This window comes from Anguilla rostrata, chromosome 10 (assembly GCF_018555375.3).
Source record: "Anguilla rostrata isolate EN2019 chromosome 10, ASM1855537v3, whole genome shotgun sequence".
NCBI classification, from domain to species: domain Eukaryota; kingdom Metazoa; phylum Chordata; class Actinopteri; order Anguilliformes; family Anguillidae; genus Anguilla; species Anguilla rostrata.
In genome coordinates this window covers 24,444,844-24,464,468 of record NC_057942.1, presented here as the reverse complement: position 1 = coordinate 24,464,468, position 19,625 = coordinate 24,444,844, and the positions used below count along the sequence as shown (strand labels likewise).

At 40.5% G+C, this 19,625-nt stretch overlaps 1 protein-coding gene across 1 annotated transcript in view; it reads left to right on the top strand.

The window, feature by feature from the left end:
- LOC135233731 (collagen alpha-1(V) chain-like) overlaps window positions 1-19,625 on the top strand; it is a 133,501-nt gene that overhangs the window by 81,967 nt on the left and 31,909 nt on the right. Inside the window, exons 39-43 of the mRNA XM_064297531.1 lie at window positions 2,320-2,427; window positions 2,593-2,682; window positions 3,195-3,248; window positions 4,194-4,301; window positions 7,465-7,572. Coding sequence (XP_064153601.1) covers window positions 2,320-2,427; window positions 2,593-2,682; window positions 3,195-3,248; window positions 4,194-4,301; window positions 7,465-7,572 — 468 coding nt within the window. The remainder of the gene's footprint in view (window positions 1-2,319; window positions 2,428-2,592; window positions 2,683-3,194; window positions 3,249-4,193; window positions 4,302-7,464; window positions 7,573-19,625) is intronic.

Sequence of the window (19,625 nt, the reverse complement as noted above, 5' to 3'; positions counted from 1 at the left end):
TGAGGCAGCATGTAGTGAACAGTGTGAGTGCATACAGTGAACAGTGTAGGGGTGTGCAGAGACGTCATTATCTATATCTGTATCTGTATCTGTTCAACCAACAAAATTATAGAAGACAAATAGAAGACATAAAGTGGGCGTAGTTTATAGTCAGGTTTAATCGGGCAAATGCTGTATTTTCGAACCTAATATTAATTGGCAATGCAATTGTTGTGCCTTCAAAGCATCAAATTGATTTAATGTTGGCATATAATTATAAAATATATTTCCACATCCTCATACTTAATTTTTTTTTATTGTTAACTAAACTAAGTTTTATGAACTCTGGGGGGGGGAGGGGGGGGGGCATTGAACAATCAGAAACTGTAAAAAATATATATATATATATATATATATATTATATATATATATATATATATATGTGTGTATATATATATAATATATGTGTATATATATATATATATATATATATATATATATATATATATATATAAATCGAAAGATTCTGTTTTGCATTGGAACTAGAAACTGTTTACAGTAAAGATATATAGAAAAATGTCCTTCAGTTGGGAGGGATAATCTTAAATTTCAATGATGCTGTGTTCACGTTTCTTGATGTGTTACCGTTACTGCAGTTCGCTAGGGAAACGTGAATTACTACTTTACAACAGTAATTACATAACAGTAATACATGAACTTTTTTGCCTGTTTTATTTTTTTATTTTTTATTTTTTTCCCCTTCTGAACTAAGTTTGAATAGACTGCAAACCATCTGATGTCCACATATTTTCCCTTGGTGGCAACTGTTAGCCTACCATGAAAATCTGGACTGGATTTCGTGTTCATTTGATAGCCAAGACCTAAGGCTGATACATACAGCATGTTACATTTTAAACGGATGAAGATTGACTGAAATACAAGGTAAAACGTTTCGTAAAATATTTTGATTTAAATGGAGGAACACATACAGCTAAAACTACAGGTTCATTTTGATGTATAGGTTGCGGGGGTTTGAAAGAAATCCAGCTGCCACACCAGGCTTTTGTCTCGCTAGCTCCAGCACCTGACGTTTCCTCCTCCTCGATGCGAGAGTTTCCCTGTGTGATAGCCGGGAATGGTCAGTTCTCAGCCCGCTGCCTGCTGTGCGCTGCCTCAGTGGGGGCAACTACAGAATATAGCAATCACTTTTCAATAATGTGTAATAAATGAAATGACTAGTTAGTGAAATCAAAGTCCTATGTTGCAAACAGAATGGGCATTTTTATCTTGTGGCCATCCACAATGATATGAATCGATTTGAAGAAACAATGGCTGACGCAAAGAACTTATTTGTTAAACGTTTTGCAGCCCAGTGGCTCAAAGTTTGTTGGTGTGTGTGCCGGAGTTCCAGATACATCTCTCTCTCTCTCTCTCTCTCTGCCCCTGTAAAGTTAGATAGAGGCTATGAGAACTCGACATGGAGCTGACTTTTTTTTTTTTCCCGAATCCGGATAATAACGAGCAACTTAGGGTAGAAGAAATATCTGTTTCCATCGCATTATTTGTGCTTTCCTGAATACAGTATTCGGATTCAGATAAATCCCTAGAACAGTGTCATTGTGGATGCAGTGAACAGTGTGAGTGCATACAGTGAACAGTGTCATTCTGGGTACAGTGAACAGTGTGAGTGCATACAGTGAACAGTGCCATTCTGGGTGCAGTGAACAGTGTGAGTGCATGCTATGAACAGTGTGAGTCCTCATACAGTGAACATTGTAATTGTGGGTGCAGTGAACAGTGTAAGTACATGCAGTGAACAGTGTGAGTCTACATACAGTGAACAGTGTCATTCTGGATGCACTGAACAGTGTGCGTCTGCATGCAGTGAACAGTTTAATTCTAGATTCAGTGTACAGTGTGGGTCTGCATGCAGTGAACAGTGGGAGTACATGCAGTGAACAGTGTAATTCAGCACGCACTGAACTGTGTGAGTCAGCACACAGTGGACATTGTGGGTCTGTATGCAGTGGACAGTACAATTCTTCATGCATTGGAGAGTGTGAGTTTCACTGAGCTACAGTCCAATTTAAAAGTAGAGAACTGCATTACCCAGTCTAACTGCATAGCTGTATCATATCCAACAGGTTATACATCCCACACACCTTGCGACATATGATTTGATATATGACTTTGTGGATGCATGGGCTCAGTGTAAAAAACAATATAAGCATAGAAGGTAATACATTTATGATTCATGCTTGATAAACAAATTTCATGCTGAAAACCCACTGAAGGGAATGTGGCCACTGCATCTGCCTGACTCCCTCCCCCATTGTGTAGGGCCCCACAGGCGAAACAGGCCCGATGGGAGATCGGGGACACCCCGGGCCCCCAGGGCCTCCAGGAGAGCAGGGCCTGCCTGGACCTGCAGGAAAAGAGGGAGCAAAGGTGAGCAGCCCAAAACGTGATGAGCCCTCAACCTGTGTGCCCTGGGATCTGAAGAAGAGGTTATCAGTAGATAGATGTGAGATTCTGGTGTGTGTTGATGGTGTTGTTGTGATGGAATTGGGATACTGATGGCAGTGGCTAAAAAGGGAGTTGCTGTCCTTTCAGGGTGACCCTGGTCCCAGTGGCCCAGGTGGGAAGGATGGCCCTCCAGGACAGAGGGGGTTCCCTGGCGAACGAGGATTGCCTGGACCACTGGTGAGTGTGAATTTGCTATTTCTCTCCTATATTCCATCAAATAGGCCTACATTTCAGCACAGGGTATGGGAACATGTCATAGCACAAAATTCACACACAAATACACACAAAACAAACAGTGTACTTACAATCACCGTCTCAAATCCGGACACACACACCACACACACACACACACAAATGCGCAGACACATCTATCCATCCATCCATTGTCTATACCCGCTTATCCTGGGCAGGGTGGTTGGAGCCTATCCCTGCGTGCATTGGACGAGAGGCAGGAATACACCCTGGACAGGCTGCCAATCTATCGCACACACACCATTCTCTCACTGCACACACATCTATCTGTAAATAAAATAAATGGATAAATGGACCAGATGACAGGAAATTCTGATGCAGAGAGAGCTATCTGGAACAGTGGAGACAGAGTTCAGAAACAGCAGAGAGAGAGAGAGAGTTCTGCACTGCACTGCCGAATATTTCTTTGTTTCAAGAGTTTTTACTTTCTCCACCAGGGGGCAGCAGGACTTAAAGGAAACGAGGGCCCTACCGGTTCCCCTGGACCTTCAGTGAGTACAGAGATTATACTCAAAAACACACAGTAGACAGATTTACACTAAGCTTGGTTTTATTTTGTGGGAAATGTTATTACAGTGCAAATGGGATGTGGAGTGTCATCTCTACATCACATTTGCACTGGACTAAAAAGATGGATGTTTAAATAATTGCTTTTTCAAGGCATACCATGCAGGATTTTTACCTTGAATATATAAAGTAACCACGCTTAGTCATATGTATGACGCACTACAAAAATCTCAGACTGTGCATCTTTGCTGAATCTGTGCTCCTCTGCCTGTATTTCTTCTTCTAAGATATGTTCAGGATGTTTCTCCATGCTCTTTCCTGTTAGGGGAGGAGTGGGTGTGGCTACAGAGCTTGTGTAGTGGGATCAAGTTTCACTGGAGCTTTTGTACAGCTAGTGCAGCTAAGCGAAATGACAAGCCAGCAGTCAGACCTTGGAATTGCTTTTCCTCAATGGTGACAGCTATCAAAATGATGATTTAATTTATCACAGCAAAGCTAAAAAACCTGCATTTTATACCTTTTAATTTGATAATGTATAATTCTGATTACTACTATTTTAATGGAAAATAACCACAGGTGGATAATTGTAATTGAATGTGTATACAACTACTGTTATTAATCGCATCACCAAAACATTAGAGCTAGACATGAACACACATGAACTGAATCAGACAAGGGACAAACCAGAAGTAGTCTCACTGAAGACGATTCTCACACGTCACACTTGTTGGCACCACAGTGAGGAAGTGCAGCTGTGTGTTTTTCTGATTTTTGTGTGATCTTCTGTAAGGTTTGAGATGAATATGGTGTTCTGTGGCAGAGTATTTCCCCTGCTGCTGTCTTTGGGATGGAGTTTCAGATGTAACAAGTTTACACTCACTATAAGGAGTTCATCTCAGTGCTCTTTGTGCTGCCATCTCTATCTGCAGGGCTCCCCTGGTGAACGGGGTCCTGCCGGTCCCGCTGGACCCACTGGGCTTCCAGGCCGTCCGGGTCCCCAGGGGCCCCCAGGCCCAGCTGGAGAGAAAGGTGGCCCGGTGAGTGTGAATGCTGAGCTCTTGCTGTTTATACTAGCCTGCTACTCCCCCATGGTTTAGCTACTCTCAGGCAGCACTCTGTGGCCTAGAGTAGCGTACCACTCACAGTCTCAGAGACCGAAGGTGTAGTTCTGAATTCTGAAAGCGTAGGGTTCTAAGGGTATGGAGTTCTCTGGGCATTATATTCAATGGACTTAGCTACAAGTGCATATAGTTCTGAGGGTGTACAATTCCAAGGGTTAAATTCTGGGGGTAGATACAAGAGTGTAATCTGAGCAAAGGCTTAAGAAGCAGGGGGGACAGGGAGGACATGTTCCCCCAATATGGGAAACGGTTAAACTTGTCCCTCCAATAATTGTACTGAAAAAGAAATAACAATCGCCATGTACTATAGGGGCGACATAGCTCAGGAGGTAAGACCGATTGTCTGGCAGTCGGAGGGTTGCCGGTTCAAACCCCGCCCTGGGCATGTCGAAGTGTCCTTGAGCAAGACACCTAACCCCTAACCCCTAACTGCTCTGGCGAATGAGAGGCATCAATTGTAAAAGCGCTTTGGATAAAAGCGCTATATAAATACAGTCCATTTACCATTTACTTTAATTAATTAATTCATTTTAAAAAATGTATTAAAGGAATGCTGTGGGAGCACAGTCAACCATTCCTCCCAACACAGCAAAAATCTTTTCTTTTAATGGAGCCCAATCCTTAAAAAATCACCCCATTCAAAGTTTGCAGTCATATAGGAGGAAGGTAATGTGAATACTATGCCATTACTATTAACATATTAAAATAAGTTCAAATTGTATTATAAAGTTATATTTATTGTTCAATATGTCATAAATTTCACACACATTAATTGACTACTTTTTTGGGTGCCTTATGTGTATCAAAGAATAGAACCTTTTTTGGTTAAACCATGAATCTAGCTATCAATAGATTTTCAGAAGCAGGAAAGCATTGTAATGTTTGCTGAAAGTATCGGAGCCAGGTTAACACTAGAAAGGCCTTTGTCAATCCACGTCATGTGTTTGGACTTTAAAATGAAAATTACTTCAACACCATAAATGCAATACCCTCCTCCTTCCACAACTTCTCCTAAATAGCTGGACTTAAAGTAACTGCATTGTTAGAGTTTGAAAAAATTGACTCATTAAACAAATGAAGGCATTTTGTACCACTATCTTCACAAAACTGCCACGCCAGACAATAGGTAACAGGTGCTGATACCCAGGTGTGAATGGATTGCTCTCACCTCCAGCACCCTATTCAGCAACAACGCTTTGATAAGAAAATAATATCGCACATATAATCACACAAAATTAATTAACTGCAATTGTTTGATAAAGACGATGATTACTCTTTATTAATAAAGATATTTACTTTATTATTGACTTCAGCTTGGGGATTAATAATTGTGGGCATTGTACTCATAGAAATGATGGGTTTATAACTCCATGGAGACTTTGGATAAACTCTGAATAGAGTACAGGATGGACAAATCACACAAGTGAATGGGAAGAGAATTACTGATGATAGACTCCATCATGGACCTGGCATGGGAGCTGCGTGAAAATTAGTCGAAGACAAAAGCAGCGGCAACCAAAGCAGCCATGGTCGCAGCATCACCTCACCACACCCATCACTCCTGGGAAAAAATGCAGTGCCAGGTTGGAAAATGCAGTCGGAATAAGGATAAAGACAACTGTGTGAAATGCAATCAATTTTTGTACGGTTCCTGCTCACACAAACAACCAAAGCTGTGTGCTCCCTGTGGAATTAATGAGTAATTGGAGAGAAACCGAACATATGTAAAAGCTCAATCGAAATATCAGAATCAAAGGGAAGGGAGAAGCGAGTGGAATTTGTTATGACTGAAGAAATAACTTTTTTAAATATTGCACTTTGTATTTATTGAACTACATTCTCCATTTAGCATTTTTCTCAATGTGCCTGTAATACGAGCTGGCACATTTTCCCTTACCTACGTATATAACAAAACCTATATAAATAAGAAATAAAAATGTTGAAATTAATACAGCTGTGCCCTTTATTTCATGAATATTATTTTACAACATAATGTTTCTTAATCTTTATGAAATTGTGTGTGCTGAAATCGATGTTGTAATGCTGGATGAGCCTGATGCCACTGCGCATTAGGCTTGGCAGTTCAAGATAGTAAAAATACATGGCCTTTCTAGTGTTAAAAGTGGGACGGCCCAGTGGCTGATTTGGTGGTCTTCATTTAATTTATTTCAAGCATTCTTTCATCCAAAAATGCAGCATCAAAAGCAGTCCCAAAACGGATTCCAGTTCAACGTTTATTCTGGCGCAACACATCATATTACTATGTTTGACACACATACACGTTACATATTTCCATAATGTTACACTGAACAGAATTTCAATGATTGGGTGCAAGCAAAAAAGTGTAGTTAAAGTATTTTTATTTATTTTAGTGAAAGTTGGGTTGGGACAAAGGGGAATTGAATTACTTTTTTGTATGTGTGTTATGTTTTTGGAATGTTTTCATAGGCCTGCGCATTTTCCTCTTGCAGACAAACTATCTGTCTTATCTTTCTGTCTTTCTCTATGTCATACTTCTATTATGTAAATAAATGTTTTGATAGATTTCATATGTATATCAGTAGAGGGTTTGGATTGGTAGAGAGGTGGATTTCAATATTAGGGGGTTAAACATAGTTTTAATTAAGTTGATTAAACATGATACTTTCATTCTTGTCATTCTTGATGGTGTCTACTGTTAGCGTGTTATTGACTAGGAGATATCTCACAAACACACAGAAAAATAAAGGAATAACAAAGCCAACTCTTGCAGGTGAGAACGGATGAGGCTAGCATGTGTACAGTATGCTTCTTTAATACCCATAGTTGGCTCTGGTGGAACCAATAAACTTTTACACTAACTATATTTATTGTGGGGACGGGCAGGGGTAGGGGTTGGGGTGCAAATGCGTCCCCCCAAACTCACTCCTACACCTCTGAATCTGTGGGGTTACTGTTTAAGGGTGTAGTTTTAGGGGTGTATCTCTGGGGCTAAAGAGTTCTGAAGGTATAGTATTTGAGAGCATAGTTCTATATGTGTAGTTTAGGATCTAATGTTTGGGTGTATAGTGCTGAGAGGATAAACTCTTTTCTGTCTAAGGGAGAGAAAGGCCCACTTGGTCCTGCCGGCAGAGATGGAGCCCAGGGTCCTGTTGGGCTGCCAGGACCCGCTGGGCCCCTGGGGCCCCCTGGAGAGGACGGAGACAAGGTAAGATGGGGGGAAGAAGTGATTATGCCTCAGAGTTTTAGCCAAGGCACAGAGGGGTTGAGAGTTTCTTGACACATGTAATGGATAATATCCATCTAATTTACAGTTCAGTTCAGATCAGACTCCTTTTCTGTGCTCAAAGACATTTTATTCTGGTCAGAGAGGGAAGATTGCAAATGTGTACACTGATCGAGTACAGTCTGTGTTTTATGGAGCACAGCCCATTTCATATGGAGAACAGCTTGTTCTCAGTATGTGCTCCTGAACAGTGGTGTGTGAATGCACATTTTAATGCAGCTTTCAGAAGACCCTGTCTCTGTCTGTTTAAGCATGAGGTCTTGAATGGAGCATCTAAAGCTCTGCATGCCAGGCTGAGACACATATGATGAATATTTATGGTGTAGCTTCAAGGCAATGTCAGGCCATTATCATTCATAAAGAGACTTCACAATCGTTAATGTCTGTGCGGTCCTCACCTGAGAATCAAAACTGTTATTTTCAATGGGACCCTAGCAACTGAGAATTTAGAAACAAACTGCAGCCTATCGCGATAATCCTGGCACCTCATGGACTTTGGATTTTTTTGCCACTTGATCGCTCAACATTGGGATAGCAGGTATGCCATCCAACAAATTACGCCTTGGCAGGGCATGCACCAAGAGTTTTCACATCAGGGTTTCCTACAGAAATAACCACAATGACCTCAGACTCGCAGCCCTGAAGAACATTAACTTCTGTACCTTCTGAACTCATGTAAACAGACACAACAGACACAATTTTCCTGCTGATTACATCACCACAATGCTCCAGTACCACTATCAATAATTCTCCCCATTGGGCATTTAGCTACATCTGCCAATAACCATATCTCATCTTGAAATTAGCCAATTGCTGGACACTTGATACACAGGCAAAAGGACATTGTAAAAGCTTTGTGGTCACCATCTTGGTTTTGTGTGGAAACGTACTTGCTAACTAATAATAATAATAATAATAATAATAAATGTTGCTTTTACATCTGTGTAATCCTTTTGGGAAGCTTATTTATATTTTATTTAAATGCATTCTCTATCATTTCACTTGCAAACCCCACATGATATTGTTTCACGACTCAGACACCAGCATGATTACAAGGTTGGTCATAAAACCTGATTGAATTTGTAACATTTAACATTACTCTTTAAGAAAAACATGGTGTAGCCAGCTACATAGCCACATTTGTTTTCATTCATAAAACTGGCTGGCTACTTAGCTTCATTAAACCAGCTGCATGGCTAGCTAACTTGTAAACTTCAGCTCAGTTAAGTTGAAAGTTGAAAATGAAATATTTAACTGATGTTACCAAAGTGTGGCTGGCTAGCCAGCATTGGCATATAGCATAGATGAAATCATTAACGTTAGCTTGATGGCTAACTGGCTGCCTGCTTAACTCGTAGCTATGCTCCAGGTTTCATTACAACTGTGCACTAGCTAGAAAGCTATAAGTGCTCTTAACTTATAGCTTATTAAACCTAAAAATACTTAACTATAGCTAGCTAGCCTGTGACATTAACTACAGCTAGCCATCTAACTGCTAGCAGTTTCCACTCGCTGTCCGCAACATTGAGGTTAGCGAACAGTAGAGCTGTCGGACCTGGGGGGCTCTCAGTTTCACAAGATAGTAGTTCATTCACTGATACACACAAACATGGAAGCAAACACACAAACAATGACAGACACATACGTGCATATATACTGGTAGATAAAGAAACATGTAAATATATGCGCACAATTAAATACACATATACTGACACATACTGACAAGCACGAGCAAACACACACACTGATAGACACACGTATGCAAACATTCACAAATGCTATGATTGACGCATGGACACGCACACACACACACGCTGGCACACACACATGCACGCAGCCTTGAAAAGGCAGATAGGGTGTTCAGCGATGGCACTTTTTTTCTTTAGAAAGTCAGAAATTATTATGCTAATTTGGCCTTGTTTACGAGAATTTGTGTATGCACTTAACACTGCACCAAAATCAGTTGGTCAATATAAAAAATCTAAACGCACTGAAGGCATTATTACACATTTTATTATGTCTTCGCCACGGCACAGCTGTGGCTGGAGGCATTATGTTTTCGGGTTGTCCGTCAGTCCGTCCGTCCTTCCATCCACCCGTCCGTCCTGATTGATATCTCAGGAACACCTTGAGGGAATTTCTTCAAATTTGGCACAAACGTCTACTTGGACTCAAGGATGAACTGATTAGATTTTGGTGGTCGAAGGTCAAGGTCACTGTGATCTTGCAAAACACGTTTTTGGCCATAACTCAAGAATTCATATGCTAAGTATGACAAAGTTTCACACAAATGTCTAATAGGATAAAATGATGAAGTGATGACATTTTATATCCAACCTGGCTACTGGTTGGCAGAGGCAAGGCAGTATTTCTAGTTACAAGAAAAACTCACTGAGAAATTAATTATAAGTTAATCAGCTATTGTTTATTCATACTTTCATATATTTTGGTGTCCTAAAAACATTACAGCTGCCAGTGTCCTGAGGGACTTCTACAGCCATTTCAGAAGCGATGTGGCACCAAAAAAAACGGCACTCGCTATGTTATTCGGGATTTTGTTTTGCTGAAATGAAATGTTATTCAAATTGTAGCCAATCCCTGTCTTGACATCATCCTGACTGTTCAATTCCGATTCGTCCAAATTATGCCGATGAAGAGGCCCTATAACATGTTTTCTGGCGTGACTAGACAGCTAAACCTTGATTGAACCATGATGTTTTAATATCGTTAAGGTCTTATCTACATTGTGGTATAAAGCATTTGAGTTTTACGAATGGGTGTTTTTTGTCATTTCGGTGGAAATGAGACATGCGCAACCCTCTGGAATCCGAATCCCCTGCAGATGGAATAGTATTCCATAGCCAGCTATAACACGCTGCTAGTGTATTATTTCTGGTGGCCAAGTCACTGGGAAAACTTGTTTGAACAACAAGATTCTTACATGTATATCTTTACCAAGGTCTTATCTACAGTGTGGTATAAAGTATTTTAGTTTTACAAATGGGTGTTTTTTGTAATTATGATGAATAGAGATATGAGGCTTTTAATCCGAGGAAACACGATCCCAACTGTGAAGCATTGGGGTGGCAACATCATGGTGTGGGGGTGTTTTGCTGGAAAAGGGACAGGTGCACTTCAGAAAGTAGATGAGGAAGGAGGATTATCTAGAAATACTGAAGCAGCACTTCAAGACATCAGCTAGAAAGTTAAAACTAGGTCGCAACTGGGTCTTCCAGCAGGACAATGATCCTAAGCATACCTTCAAAGTTGTAACAAAATGGCTTAAAGACAACAAAGTGAAAGTATTGGAGTGGCCATCACAAAGCCCTGACCTGAATCCCACAGAATATTTGTGGACTGAACTGAAAAAGCATGTCCAAGCAAGGAGGCCCACATACCTGACTGAGTTACACCACTTCTGTCAGGAGGAATGGGCAAACATTCCTGCAAAATATTGTGAGAAGCTTGTGGAAGGCTACCCCAAGCTTTGATTCGAGTTAAGCAATTAAAAGGCAATGCCACCAAATACTAACAAAGTGTATGTAAACTTTTGACCAACTGAAAATCTGATATAGTACATAGTAAAAGCTTAAATAAATCTGTCTCTTAGCTATTATTTTGAAATTACCTCTTATGGAAATAAAGTAGATACCCTAATTGACTTAACACAGGAAATGCATGGTAACATGAAATGAGAGGAGTTATGAAAAATTGAGTTTGAATGTCTTTAGCCTTCATGTATGTAAACTGTTGGCCTCAGCTGTAGTGCTATGGTCTGTAATAATACTGCCAGAGAGTTTGGACCAGATTGTGATTGGTATATTATTTTTGTAAAATGTTCTCTTAATTTCATAAAGTGCTCTACAAGCACTGATTGTCAGACCGAGGTAGGTATAATTAAAGGTAAATAAAGTGGTACCTATTTTCCTGACATCTGGCCTATTTTTTTAGAAGAGCATTATTTTAATCTTCTTTAAATTGACTGTCAATGCCCAGGTATTTCATTACGTAATTTCATTACATGCATTTTACCCCTACACTGCTTTTAAGAAGTTTGTAATATAATCCTTCATGCCAAATGTAATCAAATGCTCTATTAACATTAATGAAGCAGGCAAAGATTTTCCATTTTTGGTTTGGTGGACATGTTTATTTATCAGCGTGTGTAGGGTGTAAGTATGATCAGCAGTGTGATGATTTTGACAAAAAAAACAATTTGACACTCACTCAGGACACTGTGCTTGTTAAAGAATGTCATTATTCTGCTGTTAAGTATACTGCTGAATATCTTCCCCAGGTTACTGCCTACACAGTGTAACGGGTGTACTGTTACTTTAAGAACATATAAGGGAGCCAGGCTAGGGCGCCTGTGCCGATTCTCTCGGCCAAAGTAAGAGAGAAGTTCAGAAGTTGGTCGTTGGTAAATCAAACTATTCCATGCTCTCTTATTTTCTTTGTTATCGGTAACGTGACGGCTCTGTTTGTCCAATTTGTTGTTTTACTAATCTAGTTCATGTATGAAAAGGTTAGTGTGCCGTAGAGGCCAGGCATGGTATGGTCCTCATTGCATTTAATAAAGCTGTATCTTCTAGTAGTACCGCCAGTCTGTTTGCCCTGCATCTTTCATGGTCAGCGACAATGAGCCAACCTGCAAGATGCAAGCCATAGGTTTAATCACAGCCCTTTTCCAGTTCAGGGGTGCTGTTTTTAAGCATCTCAGTCCTGATGTTGCCAGGCCCACAATCTTTTCTATTTTTAGAGATTGTAGTTTTGAACTCTTGCGTGTGATTGCACTAGTGGGTTTTGGTTATTTTTAATAGCAGATTCTAGAATTTTTAAATTAATTTTTGGTTGAATTTTAGTTTTGTTTGGTTTCATTGTACATATTTTCAAAATATTTTTTTCTGGTTTTGTTCCGCTCAGTTTAATCCACATTTCCAAGAACTGATTTTTATCATTCGATTCTTCTATTTCATTTTGTGTTTTGTTCGTGTGCTTTTTTCTCTTTCAAAGTTTGTAATTTTTAAGAGTTGCACAAAATATTTCAGACGTAAATCTTGGTGGTTTGGTTGATGATGTTTTTCATTTGATAAAGTTCTTTTCTTGTTCCTGCAATCTGTGTTAAACCCTTTTTCTTGAAGTTTTGGTTTCTTTTTATTTTTTATTTCGGGGGGGGGGGGGGGATTTTGTGTTTTCTTCTTCTTCTTCCTGCCAGAAATACTCCTAGCTCACAAAGAATATGTCTCCCCATTGGTCATTTTACATACACCAGCCAATCCTTCACCTTCACCAGCCAATCAAAATGTCACATACATACACAAAACGGTCTTATATCTTTTTCCTCAAGAAATTGCCAGTCTCTACCGCTGGTCAGTTCGCGGCTAAGTGGTAGTCACAGCCTATGGATTGTTGAGTCACAGGTTCAAATCCCACCTGAAGCAATTTTTTAAAATGTGCTCATTTGCTCACTAATAATTCTCTATTACTTCTCAATTATTGCTTTTGCACCACATCTACCCAGCGTTCACCGAACGTATAGACTGCATTTTGACATACCATCTACACATTCAGTTAACCACCTACAATATCGCCAGGCCATATGGATACAACCGGAGCTCAGCTGTACTTACTGGTCTGCTTTAAAACCACGGAACCATTTCACCAAGAAAATTCACACCTTTCCACTGCTAATTGACGGTGGCGCAAGGTCGGACGATCCAATCCTGTCTCGCTCACAGACAGATCTTTTCATATCTTAAACTAACATTTTCTTACACTTATATTTGCTAACTAATAATTGTCTATTGCTTTTGCACTTATCAAAATAACAGAATCTTCAATGCACATGTTTCCCAAAAGTCACTCATGGCCAGCCATATGCATTTCATGACGGTAAATGTATTGATTTTCTTAAAAAGTTACACCAGCTAACCACTGTGGTGTTTCTACTAACCATATTTCTTCACTTGGCTACTGTAGAAAATGTTCGTATCAACAAACGCCACGTTTCTACATTCATGTTATGTTCTACATTCTGTTCTCTATCTACCCACATAGTAATTGTATGTATGAACTGTCTGCAACACCACATTAAAACATTATATTTAAAAACATGACTCATTCATAATTAGAACTACTAGAACTGAACTCGAGAAAATACATTTATACAACAGTACTTCAACAACTATTTACACAAATAAATAGTAAGACCGTCTGTTTTATATACCGTTCAATAAGGAAACTCGTCTTGCTCATGGTCACTTTATTTTCTTTGCACTATAGTCTGTGATCATGTCTGATTTCACCTGCATGACCATTCTGCTAAAAACATATTGTTTCAACTACGCAATTTAATCATTTCTCCTCATTTCTCTCGTACTACTGTTATTTACTAATGTGCAAAGATTGCTGGGACGTATACATGTGCTGCTATTCTCCACTGTCAAGTGTTCCGGTTGTACTACTTCCAGTTCTCACATAAGGTCAGTAATCTAGCTAAGCAAAACAGTGAAGAGGAGTCCTACCAACAGCTAAGCGTACGTAAATGCCTTATGAACCTTAGAAACACTAAAAGTCCATCTCCACAAAATAATGGAAATAATAAGCTCAAATTCTACAAGCTTGCTGATAACTTTTTCAATGAAGGCTCATTGGATGGCCGTCAAATCAGTAAGTACATACACTGGGGACATTTCTGTTGTTTTTCTGATGGTGCAAGCCTCTTTTATACTTATGCCACCACACCCTTTGTCACAACTATTGTTTTACATACTGTATATAGAAAGTGCTAAATGGTACATGCTCATGAGACTGTACAAATTCACACAAGGATAGCTATAATCCACAACCGTTTCTTAAAGGGTTACTTCGTATTTTTACATCCAGGTCCGTTTCGCTGCTCATCACAAATCATGTCCTCAACTTGGCCCCCTAAAATCTCGCGGGAGTGTATCTATGTTCCCAGGGTCCTAAGTGCCCAAGGTCCTATATTCTCAGGGTCCTGTGTTCCCAGGTCCTATGTTCCCAGGGTCCTATGTATGGAATGCCATTTAAGTCAATATTAAATAGATAAATAAATAAATAAATAAATAAATAAATAAATAAATAAATAGATTAAATTACATTACATTACATTACATTACAGGCATTTAGCAGACGCTCTTATCCAGAGCGACGTACAACAAGTGCATCAGTTCAAGGTGCAGAGGTGCAGAAAAACACACTAGAGTGAAGTAAAGATCGTAGTGCCAGAAGTGACCACATAGATCAGGACTCCAACCCTGTAGGGTAACCTGTTCAGCAAATAAACAAAACAATCCTGCCAAGTACAAAACTAGCACTGAACTCACATTTGCCTAATCAGAATCAAACAAAACAATCCTGCCAAATACAAAACTAACGAGATCGCATTTAGCCTAACTAGGTACATTGAGCTAAACTAGAGGCTAGGGAGGGGTGGGGAGAGGTGCAGCCTGAAGAGATGAGTCTTTAGCCTGAGCTTGAAGGTAGTCAAATTCTCTACTGTTCTGACCGCCACGGGAAGGTCATTCCACCAGCGAGGGGCCAGGACAGACAGCAGACGCGAATGGGAAGTACAGACACGAAGAGGGGGAGGTGCCAAGCGTCCAGAGGTGGCAGAACGGAGAGGTCTGGCTGGTGTGTAGGGTCTGAGGATCCTCTGGATGTATCCTGGTGCTGACCCCTTAGCTGCCTGGTATTCAAGCACCAAAGTCTTAAATTTGATGCGAGCCATAACAGGCAGCCAGTGGAGGTCAGAGAGCAGGGGGGTGACATGGGAATGTCTGGGGAAGTTGTAGACCAGACGAGCTGCAGCATTCTGGATGAGCTGCAGGGGTCTGATGGCGGATGCTGGCAGACCAGCCAGCAGCGAGTTGCAGTAGTCCAGGCGGAACAGGACCATCGCTTGAACCAGGAGCTGGGTTGCGTAGGTGGTGAGGAAGGGACAGATTCTCCGGATGTTGTACAGGAAGAACCTGCACGTTCGACTCACCGCCGCAATGTTCTGGGAGAGGGACAGTCTGTTGTCCATCACCACTCCGAGATTTTTGGCAGTGGGTGATGATGACACCACGGTGTCCCATAGGGAAATAGAAAAGTCAAGGAGGTTAGAGGATGGAACAGGAATGAAGATCATCTCTGTCTTACCTCTGTTCAGCTTAAGATGTTGGTTATCCATCCAGCTCTGGATGTCCCTCAGGCAAGCAGAGATGCGAGCAGAGACCTGTGTGTCAGAGGGGGGGAAGGAGAGAAAGAGTTGGGTGTCATCGGCATAACAGTGATAAGACAAACCATGGGCAGAGATTACAGGACCAAGAGATTGGGTGTACAGGGAGAACAGGAGGGGACCCAGGACTGAGCCCTGGGGAACTCCTGCGGCAAGGGGGCGAGGTGCCGATACTGCACCGGTCCAGGCGACTTGGAAGGAGTGACCGGAGAGGTAGGACTCCAGTCTGGTGCTGTGCCACAGATCCCCATAGCTGCCAGGGAGGACAGGAGAATGGGGTGGTCGACTGTGTCGAAAGCAGCAGAAAGGTCTAGGAGGATCATAAATAAATAAATACATACATAAATAAATAAATATGGCTATGAAATAAATCCTGAAATAAATAAATGAGGCAATAAATACATAAATATATAAATAAATGTAAATATAAATATACTCTCCTGGGCAATAAAAATGGGCCAAGCCAAAAATGGCAAAATATTAAGCTTTTAATGGTCTTAACAACAAATCATTGGTCAGGAAATTATCAAGAATTAAACAAATAGATAAAGTAACTTAGTATAGGATAGCTTTTTCCTATGATTTCTTTAAATGTTTAAGCCTTGTGGGTAAACTTGCGGACAGCTTTTTACAGAAAGAAGAGTCAATGTTGTGTCATTCAATGTTGATGGCTTCAAACAGTTGATGAGTAGTTGAAAAAATTTTCCCGGTCAGTTTGTTTTTAATGTGAGACCAAATATACTCTATAGGTTTCAAATATGGACTCTGACCAGGCCAAAACATGAGCCTGATGGATTGGTTTTCAAGCTACTTTTTGGTGGTCTTTGCAGTGTGGGCAGGAGCATTGTCTTGTTGAAAAATAACATCTGATCTTTAGAAAACAACTTTTCAATTGTGGGAAGCAAGCCTTTCTGCAATATTGTGAAGCAGCTCACCAGTACCAGCAGCTGAAAAGGCTCCCCGCACCATGACACCTCTTCCTCCATGCTTAACTGTGATAGAGATGCATTCGCTATTGTATTTCTCACCAGATCTTCGAAGACACCTCTTTGGAGCATCACCATGCAACTCAAATCATGATTCATCACTCCACACAACTCTGCTGAACCACTCTGAATCAAACTTTCCATATTCTGCCAAAAACTTAATTCAGTCTTTGATGTTTTTCTGAGACAGCAATGGCTTTTTAACAAATCTTCTAGTCACAAAACCTGTATTAGATAGCCTTCTGTTTATTGTTCTTCTCGAAAGAGTGTTGTTTTCTGAGGTCTTGAATTCTGCTGACAATTTCTGTAGGCTTCTTTTCCTGTCTTTGAGAACTGTAAATTTCAGCAGGTGGTCATCCCTGCATGATGAGGCTTTGGGCCTTCCAGATCCTTTCTTTCTGGCAACATTACCTGTTGTTTCAAAGCGTTTACCTATTCTCTTAATTGCTGATAGAGAAATAGGGATTTCCTCTGCTTTAGGGTCTTGTAAATTTCAGAATAGCTACAGTTGTCCTGATGAAGACCAGCTATGCAGTTTCTGACAGCAACCCCTGCAGGATATTTTCCTTTTTTTGGAGCAGATTTTCTCGCTCCTTTACCATGGGGCTCACAACACTGCATAATGTAGATCTCTCCCTGCTCTATCAATCCTGGTTCCATTTATGAGCTTGTTATCAGGCCCTTGATGGGCTGCATCAGATGTGGCAGATAACCAAATGACTGATCTTTTAAGAAAAAAAAACATCCCAGAAGATATTTCTGGAAAGTTTTGTACACCCAGACATGTGTTAGTTTGAATTTTACATCAAACATTTTAATCATTATCATTTTACCTTTGCGTACAAGAAGACTACATGTGAATTTCCCTGATTCTAGCTTTTCCCCAAACAGTTCACTGCAGCAAAAGTAAAAGAGCAAATGGTGGTACAGGAGGTCTCAGGAGTGCATTTGTTTAATTCTTGCTCATTTTCTGACCAATGATTTGCTGTTAAGACCATTAAAAGCTTAATATTTTGCCATTTTGGTCTTGGTCCATTTTTTTTGCCCAGAAGTGTATAAATTAGTCAATATAGTTCAATAAATAAATAAATAGGTTTTTATTTCAAAATGACATTTTTCAAAGGACTACTTTTATTTATTTCAGGGGACTTTTATTTCATAATTCCACATTTATTAAATTCAGGTTACTTTTATTTCTTAATGCCACATTTAAACTTTATCGCACGCTCATCGCCGTTATCATGATTGTAGCCATTTAAACCATTCACCAATGAGCTGGGGCTTTGAAGTTATAAGGTGGGATGTATCTATTATCCAGCGGAAATATTGAAAATATTGACCTAGCTATCAATCAGTCTTCTGGTAATTACCAGAAAGGTCGATCTGCAAAAACAGCATCAGTCTGTTTCCAGTTCAGGTGTCATTTGAACGTATCGACCCCTTATATGGATACGACAACATGGAACGCTGTTTGTGCATGAGTACGTACTAGTTATTAGTTTGTTAGTTAACTTGGTTGCCTCGTATGTAGCTTTTTTAGCTGTGAACGATATAGCTAACAAGATTGTGTAGCTGGCATTATCATCTGGCAAGTTAGCAGCTAGCCGATAAAGCCAGCTGCAGAGCCTTGTTCGCTACCTTCATAGTTGGCTAGCTGCAAACTTGCCAGATGATAAAGTCATGTTAAACTTGGGCAGGAATCCCATGTGGACACAGGGGGCAAACTCCACACAGAAAGGCCTCAAGCTGAGATTCGAACAGACAACCTTCTAGCTGTGAGGTGACAGTGTCCACTACACCACCGTGCCGCCCGCTCTGTAACTAGTTAATTACAAACTTTGAGATGATAAAGCTATGTTAAATTTGGTCCATTTCATATAGTAGCACAGGACTGTGCTTAGTAGCCTTGCTGTAGCTCTAATAAATATGAAAGTAGCTAACCAGCATGCTAGTAATGTGTAATAATGTCCAGCACAGATCCTACGTGAATAAGTACATAGTTACGCATGGTTAGCCTTGTATCCAATAAAGCGATCGATACGTACAAATGACACTTGAACTGGAAACATACTGACGCAAATTTTGAAGATCAACCATTCTGGTAATGACAGGTGAACCAAGCACCCAAACCTGGGCTGTGTTTTTGAAGCTCATTTTCTGGTCTCGTTGAGAGATGTTGCTCACTAGCGCTAGCGTGATTGGCTCCAGCATAAATGGTTCAGCCAGCCATCTCAATGTAAGTCAATGGCAATATACAAAGTCAAAACACAAAGTCAAACATTTTTTCCTAAAAGAAAATGTAGTCACAATAGGTGTTTTTTCTTCATCTAATGTCTCCCCATGTGCCGATTTGTTAAATTATTGTGTTATTTGGACTGTAATATTTTGTGGATGAATCAGGGACAGTTTGCATCACTGCCGAGTCACTGAATCTACTGACTTACTGAACGATCGGACTTCACGCCTACATAAGGGTCCCCCTTTTCCCTCCCTTTGCAGTCTCTGGCTCCAAAACACTGGGCTTCAAAACACTTTTCACCAAGCCCATAAAGAGTCAATGGGTGACGACACAGTGAAGTTTGTCGATATTTCTTCTACACTCTGGGGGGTGGGGAGGACGACTTATTTTTCATGACACCGGCAGTAGGCAGGGTGTTGGCTGTGGGTGGGAGGCTTGCAGTGGGCTGAACTGGAGTTCTGAGCTGAGCTGGATCACCTCACTCCCTATTTTCTCCCTTCTGAAT